Raw genomic sequence first — 9,257 nt, 5'->3', positions numbered from 1 at the left:
TGAAAGTGAAAAGTGAAAGTGAAGTCACTCAGTCCTGTCTGACTCTTAGGGAGTGGGTTGTTATTTTCTTCTCCAGGGGATCTTCCTGACCCAGGAATTGAACCGGGGTCCCCCGCATTGCAGGCAAGCAGATTCTTTACCGACTGAGCCAGGAGGGAAGCCCGATAAGATAGAATATTCAGGGAATAACATGAGCAGGGAGGATTGGAAGGGGCAGGAGGTCTGGTGGGTCAGGGCAGCTGGACCACCTCAGAACCTGAGAGTTTAGGATAGTGTAATAAGTGCAGTGAGATTTGCCTAGGTACTGCATCTTTCAAAGAAGTAGCAAATTAAGAAAACAGTTCCATTTATAATAGCAGCAAAGAGAATAAAATACTTAATAATTTTAGCAAAAGAGGTGCAAGACTTATACGCTGAAAACTATAAAACTTTGCCAAAAAGTAACTTAAAATATGATCTTAATAAATGGAAAAACATCCCACATTCATGGATTGGAAAACTTCATATTGTTAAGATAGCCTGTGTGCTTGTGCTCAGTTGTGTCCGACCCTGTGGACTGTATGTAGCCCGCCAGGCTCCTCTGTCCATGGGGTTTTCCAAGCAGGAATACTGGAGTGGGTTACCATTTCCTCCTTCAGGAAATCTTACCAAGCCAGGGATCAAAGCCGTGACTCCTGCATCTTCTGCATGGGCAGGCAGATTCTTTACCTCTGAGCCACATGGGAAAGCTGTTAAGATAGCAACAATCCCCAAACTGGTCTATAAACATGATGTAATCCCTATCAAAATTCTGAGAGCCTTTTTTGAGATAGCAACAAACTGATCCTAAAATTCATGAGGAATTGCAGGGGGCCCCAAATAGCTAACCAGTCTTGAAGAACTAAATTGGAGGATTCACACTTCTTGATTTCAAACTTACTACAAAGCTATAGTAATCAAACTGTGGTATTGACATACAGTACACAGATATATCAATGGAATAGAGCTGAGCTAGAACAACAAACCATATGTCTGTGATCAGTGACTCTTCAACAAGGGTGCCAGAATTATTCAATACGAAAAGAATAGTCTTTTCAACAACTGGTGCTGGGAAAATTAGTCACATGCAAAAGAATGAAATTGAACCCTGTAGTAGGCAGAAAAATAGTTCCCCAATGGTGTCCACACCCTGCTAAGTCACTTCAGTCGTGTCTGACTCTGTGCGACCCCATAGACGGCAGCCCACCAGGCTCCCCCATCCCTGGGATTCTCCAGGCAAGAACACTGGAGTGGGTTGCCATTTTCTTCTCCAATGCAGGAAAGTGAAAAGTGAAAGTGAAGTCACTCAGTCATGTCCAACTCTTCACAACCCCATGGACTGCAGCCCACCAGGCTCCTCCATCCATGGGATTTTCCAGGCAAGACTGGAGTGGGGTGCCATTGCCTTCTCCAAAATCTATGTTCCCTAAATCTATGAATTTGTTAGGTTACTTGGCAGGGGGAAATGAAGGTTGCAGATTGAATTAGGTTGCTAATCACCTGTCCTTAGAAGAGATTGCATGAATGAGCACAATATCATCACAAGGGTCACTGAAAATGGGAGGAGGAGGCAGGAGGAGGAGGACCAGAGAAATGACAGCATGAAAAAGACTCAGCCCACTGCTGATGGCTTTGAAGATGGGAGGAAGAGGCCACGAGTCAAGGAATGTGGGCAGTTTCTAAATGCTGGAAGAGGCAAGGAAGTGGATTGTCTCAGAAACTCCAGAAGGAAAGCAGCCCTGTCAAACCTTGATTTTAGCCAAGTAAGGTCCAGTTCTGACTTCTCACGTTCAGAACTGTAAAATGACTGGTGTTAAGCCACCAAGTTAGCGGTATTTGTCACCTCAGCACTAGAAAACTAATAGAGATTCCCACCTCAAACCGTGCACAAAAATTTAAATGTCAGGGCTAAAACGAAAACATTCTTAGAAAGCAGATGCATCAATCTTTATGACCTTGGGTTAGAAAATGATTCCAAAAGCAAGAGTGGGGCTTCCATGGCAGTCCAGCAGTTAAGACTCCATGCTCCCAATGCAGGGGCCACAGGTTCAATCCCTGGTTGGAGAACTAAGTTCCCAAATGCTGCATAGTGTGGCCAGAAAAAAGACAGATAAACTGAGTTTCATCAAAATGAAAAATATGTTTCAAAGGATACTACCAAAAGAGTGAAAAGACAATCCACAGGATAGGAGAAATTTGCAAACCATATCTTATAAGGATTTAGTATACAGAATTACAGTAAGAAGTCTTCCAACTCTAAATAGACGACCCAGTTAAAAACTGGGCAAAGGATCTGAATGACATTTCTTTTCAAAGGAGGTATACAGATGGCTTCCCAGGTGGCTCAGTGGTAAAGAAACTGCTTACCAATGCAGGAGATGCAGGTTCGATCCCTGGATTGGGAAGATCCCCCTGGAGAAGGAAATGGTAACCCACTCCAGTATTCTTGCTTGGAGAATTCCATGGAGCCTGGTGGGCTACAGTCCATGGGATGGCAAAGAGTCAGACAGGACTTAGCAACTAGGCAACAACAAACACATGAAAAGATGTTCTACTTATTAGCCCTCAAGAAATGCAAACCAAAACTATAAGGAGATACCGCTGAATACCCACTAAAATGATCACAATAAAAAAGACAGAACTTCCCTGGCAGTCCAGTGGTTAAGACTCCAAGATTGCACTGCAGGGGGCACAATTTCGACCACTTGTTGGCAAACTAAGATCCTGCATGCCTAGCTGTGCGGCCAAAAAAAAAACAAACAAAAAACAGAAAATAAGTGCTGAGGAGGATGTGGGAAACTGGAACTCACACACTGCTGTTGCGGGGAATATAAAGTGATACAGTCACTGTGGAAAACAGTCTGGCAGTTCCTCAAAAGGTTAAACATAGTTACCATGTGACCTAGCATTTCCACACCTAGGTTTATACCCAAGAGAATTCAGGACATACGTTCACACAAAAACTTTTACACAAAAGATCTCAGCAGCATTACTCACAATAGCCAAAAAAAAAAAAAAAAAAAGGAAATAAAAAAACATCCATCAATTGGTGGCTAAAAAAAAAATGTCGTCTACCCATACAATGGTATATTGTTTGGCCATAAAAAGGAATGAGCTGCAACTTGGATGAATCTAAAAGCATACTGAGAGAAATAAGTCATACACCATAGGCCACAGATTGTGTGATTCCATTTCTATGAAATATCCAGAATAGATAAATCCATAGAGACAGGAAGTAGTAGTTGCCAGAGGTTGAAGACAGAGGATGGGCAGTGACTTCTAATGGATATGAGGGTTTTTTGGGGTGATGAAAATGTTCTGGGATTAGACATAGGGGGTGGTTGCATAACCCTGTGAATATACTAAAAGCCACTATGTTGCACTATTTAAAAGGGCGAATTTATGGTCTGCATAATTAGCTCAATTAAAAATAGTGATTCAGGCACAAGGAATAATCGGAATGAAGGCGTTGAAACCAGACACAGGCTGGAAACAATTATCCATGGTACAAGGGAAGCAGCCTGCAGGACAGCAGTGCTACCCAAAGAGCCTGGACTCTTCCCCAAAGTGATGGGGACGCCAGAAGAGTGTGGGGCAGGGACCCAGCCTGCAGCCCCCTATTTTGGCGCTAACTCTCGTCTTCCATGTGCCCGCTCGGGCAGCTGCTGCTGCTTCCTGGTCCCTTGTGCACGGCCCAGCCCCTGCCTCTCACAGCACACTTGCCAACACCAGGCTGGGGCGTTTCCCTTCCCACAAGTACAGGCGTCCTCTCTGTGCACATTCTTCCAGGGCCCATCCAGAAAGGAGCAGCTCGGGGCAGAGCACTATCAGCTCCCATCTCTCTTCATGATTTACTGAGGGTCCCCAGGGGCAACGAAGCTCCTAATTTGGCATGGGGAAAAAAAATACAGATCTATCAAGCCAGAAGAAGGCATAGAGGAACCCCAAATGAAAGAAGTCACTCTGAAAAGATGACACCCAGTCTGATTCCAAATCTATCCATGACAGTCTGGAAAAAACAAAACTAGGGAGACAGTAAAAAGAACAGTGGTTGCCACAGGTTGGGATAGGAGTGATGAGAGGTGGAACATAGGATTTTTAGAGCAAGAGAAACTATTCTTTGTGATACTCTTAAGGGTGGTTGCAAGCCATTATGTATTGTTGAAACCCATAGAATGTACAACAGAGTGGAACCCTAATGTAAACTGTGGACTTGGCTTAATAATAATGTATCAAGATTAACTCATCAGGTGTAACAAACGTAGCCCACGAATGTCAGATGTTAATTCTAGTGGAAACAGCGGTCAAAGGGCATATGAGAACTCTGTCCTTTCTGCTCATTTTTCTGTAAACCTCAGACTGTGGTAATAAATAAAAATCTATTAATTTTTAAGAGCAAACACACACAGAGCCGGAACCGAACAGTCATCAGGATTATTTTCTTGCTGGTCGGAGAGAACTTCTTACATTGTTGCAGCTAGAGAGACTGACTGTGCACTGAGAAAGGTCCCCACTAGACCACTTCCTCACTAGAGCCCCTGACAGGGATTTCATTCCCCTCCCTGTGTCTTCAGTCTCCTCATTTGTTCAACAGGGACCATGATGACACCTTTGGAGGTGGTCAGATGTCTGAAGGGATGTTACCCAGAATGCACTTGCTTATCAGCACACCAGGGGCCTCCATCCCCACCACGACGTATCTTTCTCACCTTCACTGGGCATCTCAAAGGCTCTACCTTGCATCACCTTCCTTGCACCGTGAGCAGTGAAGGACCAGCACCCCACAACAATAGTTCATCCACTCTTAGGCTGGTCCAGGACTCATCCAACCCCCATGCATCCCCAGAGTAACCCCCTGGGTGCCCCCACCTAGCACCTAGCAATTTTCATAAGATTTTCTTCCTCTCTCCTTTGGAGACAAGATAAGACAGACATTGTAATTCTGGAGGAGGAAGCTGAGAAGATGAACTCTGGAGCTCAATGTCCTGGGTTCAAATCCCAGCTCAGACAGTTACCCTCGCAGGCCTGGTGGCTCTCACTCAGAGCTACAGCCACACATGCTGGCCCCCCAGAGAGGGGAAGCCAGACCTGCCGAGACATACTGTTTGTCCCGGGCCATCCTGTGCACCTGCCAGAACCCAGAGGCTGTAGGGAGGTGGTAAGAATGCTAACCCGTGGCCCCGCCACCCCCTATCCAGTCCCCAGACCCTGGACCTTGCAGGTGGGAGAAGAGGCAACAGGAGCTATCAGTAAAGGCTGAGTGTGTTTTGCCTGTGTCTGGCGACCAACCATGTGTTCCCTGGGAGGGGCCTGCTCTCTGCTCTCTGAGACTCACAGGGTTCTGGGCCACATGGAGACAAAAGGTGAGTGGCTGAGCTCCTATCAGGCACCAGACGCTCTGCAGGTTTATTTCTTAAACTCAATGAGGAAACAAAACCTCAGTGCTTGAAAAGGCCCATGCGAAACAGCACGGGGTCATTTGCTACTGGCCTTGCTGTTCTAGCTGCCGGGCGGTGCTGCCAGAGGGAGGGACGGGGGGCAGTCTGGGTGGCCAGCCCCACCGATGGGTGTCTGGGATGAGCCACCGACGAAGCTGATGGGAAGGTCCGGGCTGTCCTGGCGGGGTGGTCTCGGGATGTCACCAATCAAGGGTCCAAGTTGTCACTAGCAAGGTCAGGGGAACAGTCAATAGGCAGGAACCCCTGAGGGCATCTCAGAGGCCACCCCTGACCTGGCAGCTCCCCCAAAGCCACTGCTGCCATTCCCCTGGGTCCTGCCAGCAGCCATGGCAGGTGGGGTCCCCAAGAGGCCTCCTCCAGGGTAAGCATCTGAGCAGTGGGCCAAGCAGCCTCCCAGGGCCATCTTCAGGTCCCCTCCAGCAGGAGCTCCATGGTGACAACTGGGCAGGAGCAATATCCAAGTGGTCACAGTCAGTTCCAGAAGTTTCTGGGGCATCAGGAAAGGCAGGCAAGACAAGGGAGAGCCACCAGGGACAGGAAGTGCAAAAGGCAATTGGCCCAGCTGGGCAGAAAATCCCTGCTGACCTGGAGGGCCCTGGGCCGAGGCCCCCCCAGGTTGTCCAGACAGACTATCCCTAGCTCCTCATTCAGCAAGGAAGGCAGAGGGGCTGCCTGGAGCTCCTACAGGGCTACAATGTCCTGGAATCCAGCAGCCTAGGGAAGGCTGGGCTGGGTGGGGTTTGTTAATAAGGCACAGCTGAGAGGGAGGTGGAGCAGCCCCACTCTGGGTTTACCACCCTCTGCGGGAGGACCCGAAGAGGCCCCCAGGACAGCTGTGGGCCCCCGCACAGACTGCAGCTCCCAGAAACGTCTGTTCTACTTTTGGCAGGAAGTGAGCAGGGGAGGAGAGATGGAGGAAGAGGGGAGGGCAGTCAGGGACAGCGGGGAGGCCCAGAAGCAGGGAGCACAGACAGACACACAGACACGAGAGTGGAAGACAGGCAGGGGCAGCCAGCTGGTGGAGAGGAGGAGGATGAAGGTGAGAAACAAGGGCTCCTCCTGCGATCCGGCTTCTCTGCCCCAGGACAGGGCAGGGCTGTCTGTCTGGCTCCAGCCCACCCTGCTCGCTGGGCCTGGTGCGGAGTCTTGGGCCAACAGAGGAGTGTCAGAGGGCGAAGGCGCCTGAGCAGATGCGGGTGTAGACACCCTGATCCAGAGGCAGGTAGTGGCCCTGTTTCAGGTCCAGGAAGAAGAGCCGGTCCGAGGTCTGGCGTGGGTCGAAGCCCTCGTGCTGCAGCCGGGTCTTCTGAATTTTGAAGGTGCCTGTGGGGACGGGGGCGGAAGTAGGGGTGGGGGTGGGGTGGGAACTTGGCAGGGGGCTGCCAGGAACCCCCTGCCCCAGCTAACTACTCTCTCTGGCACCTCCAGGCCTCTGAATAGGCTGTCCCCTCTGCCAGAAGCATTCTTCCCCATTTTGCCCTCCTGATTCCCCCTTGGCCTTTGGATCTCAGCTTCATGCTCCCTCTGCCAGGGAGGCCTCCCTGACCACCTCCCGCATGACCCAAAACTCCATGTATACTCCCTGCCTGTCACATGTCCACCCCACACAAGACCAAGAAGGTGAAAGGGCTGGGTCGGTCACACAGGAGGTCAGGGGTCAGCAACTTATAGGCCCATGATCCACCCATGGACCAAATTCAACCCCCTACCTGAGGAAGCCACCCCCAGACACATACACACTACTCACTGCTATTTCTGCCCTACAGCTGAGGAGATGAATCATTGCTGCAGAGGCTGTGGCCCGCAAAACTGAAAATATTTACTATCTGGGCCTTAAAGAAAAAGTTTGCACTCCCTGAAGTAGACAATTAAAGAGGGGTTTTGTGAAAGATCTGGGTTTGTAGAAAATCGAGGGAGAATCCCTGTGTGCTCAAGAATTAGGAAGGTTGGTTTTTTTTTTCTTTTTAATGAAACTTCAGGGACTTCCCTGGTATTTGGGACTCTGCACTTTCACTGCAGGGGATACCGGTTTGATCCTAAAATCCTGCAAGTTATGCTGCTTGGCCATTAAAAAAAAAAAGAAAGAAACTGGAAAAGTACAAACCTCAAGATTAAAAAAGCAGAGGCAGAGGTGATGATGGTGGTGTTCACCTTTGTATCAAAATTAAAGCTTCTTTTCAATAATGGGCACCATGGACAAAGTTAACAGATTCCAAAATAGAGGAGATTTAAAATGTCTGAAATTGCTAAGGAATTAACATCTACACTATTAGGAGGAACTCCCGTAAATCACAAGGAAAGAATGAGACAATACTAGATACGAGCAGGTGATTTACAGAATAGGAAACCTCAAAGGTGTGAGATGATTCGCTCAAATTCCCTAGTCCTCGGAAAAATGCCAAAAATGAAGAGATGAAGCAAACGTTGCAGGATGGCCAGTGGGGTAGGAGTGAGGAACGGGAAGGAGGAAGCGCACAAATATGACAAGAGGAGAGCTTAGCTCATAGTGCCAGCTGGCCGTGGACAGCAGGTTAGACCAGGCGCAGGGGCTGAACCAGAACGGGTAAGTAAATGGTTGAGAAACTGACAAATGGGCGGACGGAGAGGCAGGGGGCCGCACCTGTAGTGTCCACCTGGGGCAGGAGGCGCAGGAAGATGGGCCGGGCATAGGGCGCCAGCACCTTCTGCAGTTCCTCGTACAGTGCGTTGGGGCTCAGCCGGCCGTGGGGGTCTGCGATGGCTGCCATGCCTGCTTTGCCCTCTACTCCTAGAGACAAAGACCTGGCTGAGACCACCACCCTGGCCCCACCATGAGACTAGATCCATCCTCCAGTGGCAGCCCCTGGCCTCTGACCTCCAGCCCTATCCACCTGGGATAATGCTCGCTGAAGCAGTGAACCCTTTATTGAGCTCCTGCTGCACTCCCTGCAACCTTGAGCCACAGCTGATCTCATGAGCCCATTTCCTGGATGAGGAAACTGAAGCGCAACATCAGGCATGAGGAATAATTCCAGATCCAGGACACCACCCTGTTGAGCGGTTGTCCAGGCTGTGCACTGTTTTAGGTCTTGCCTACCAGGGCACCTGTACCTCCAAGTTCCTCCTGGCTGGGCTCCTCTGGGGCTGCCCCCAGGACCCTGGGACCACCCCCAGAGCCCCAGCTTGCCTGGCACAGCCACTCCATACACAGCCACATCTGTCTGGCCCAGAAGGCGACTTAGCACGCCTTCCACCTCAGTGGTGGAGACGTTCTCCCCACGCCAGCGGAAGGTGTCCCCGCTGCGGTCCCGGAAGTACATGTAGCCCAGCTCATCCATCACCAGCACGTCACCTGGCAGAGGGGAGAGCGGGAGGTGAGACGGTGGCCCAGCACCCCCACAGCCCGCCCCCGGGATCTGCACACCTGACAGGTAGGCGCTGTCACCCTTGCGGAAAACGCTGTGGGCGATCTTCTTGCTCGTGGCGCTCTCACTGATGTAGCCGTCGAAGCGACGCAGAGGGTCCTGCTGGTTGATCTGACCCACGAGAAGGCCGGGCTCCCCTGGGGAGGAGGCAGCACTCAGGCTGTGCTGGGCGGGCAGGAGGTGGGGCCCCCAGCTCCCCGGGGGGCACTGGACAGGACCCTGCTCACCGGTCTGGCACGGGATGCAGAGGCCCTGGGCATCCCGCAGTAGTTCCATGGTGTCCTCGTTGACCTTCACCAGCCTGATGGGGTACACGTGGGGCAGGATGCGGCTGTTGAAGCCACAGGAACCGACCTGGGATGGGGCCAACCCAGTC

The 9,257-nt window shown here is 50.5% G+C and overlaps 1 protein-coding gene across 4 annotated transcripts in view; it reads right to left on the bottom strand.

Moving 5' to 3' along the window:
• Window positions 1–5,400: 5,400 nt before the first annotated feature.
• SLC27A1 (solute carrier family 27 member 1) overlaps window positions 5,401–9,257 on the bottom strand; it is a 39,669-nt gene continuing 35,812 nt past the window's right edge. For 3 of the 4 annotated variants that reach the window (XM_070373283.1, XM_070373284.1, XM_070373285.1), the window contains exons 9-13: window positions 9,109–9,235; window positions 8,881–9,018; window positions 8,644–8,808; window positions 8,098–8,244; window positions 5,401–6,800 (exon numbers count right to left, since the gene is read on the bottom strand). In XM_070373283.1, coding sequence (XP_070229384.1) covers window positions 6,643–6,800; window positions 8,098–8,244; window positions 8,644–8,808; window positions 8,881–9,018; window positions 9,109–9,235 — 735 coding nt within the window. In that variant the 3' untranslated portion in view covers window positions 5,401–6,642. The remainder of the gene's footprint in view (window positions 6,801–8,097; window positions 8,245–8,643; window positions 8,809–8,880; window positions 9,019–9,108; window positions 9,236–9,257) is intronic. The other variant, XM_070373286.1, reaches the window with a different exon arrangement.

Source organism: Bos mutus, chromosome 7, assembly GCF_027580195.1.
Source record: "Bos mutus isolate GX-2022 chromosome 7, NWIPB_WYAK_1.1, whole genome shotgun sequence".
NCBI lineage: Eukaryota > Metazoa > Chordata > Mammalia > Artiodactyla > Bovidae > Bos > Bos mutus.
The sequence above is the reverse complement of the archived record's forward strand: the minus strand, read 5'-3'. Positions and strand labels throughout refer to the sequence as shown.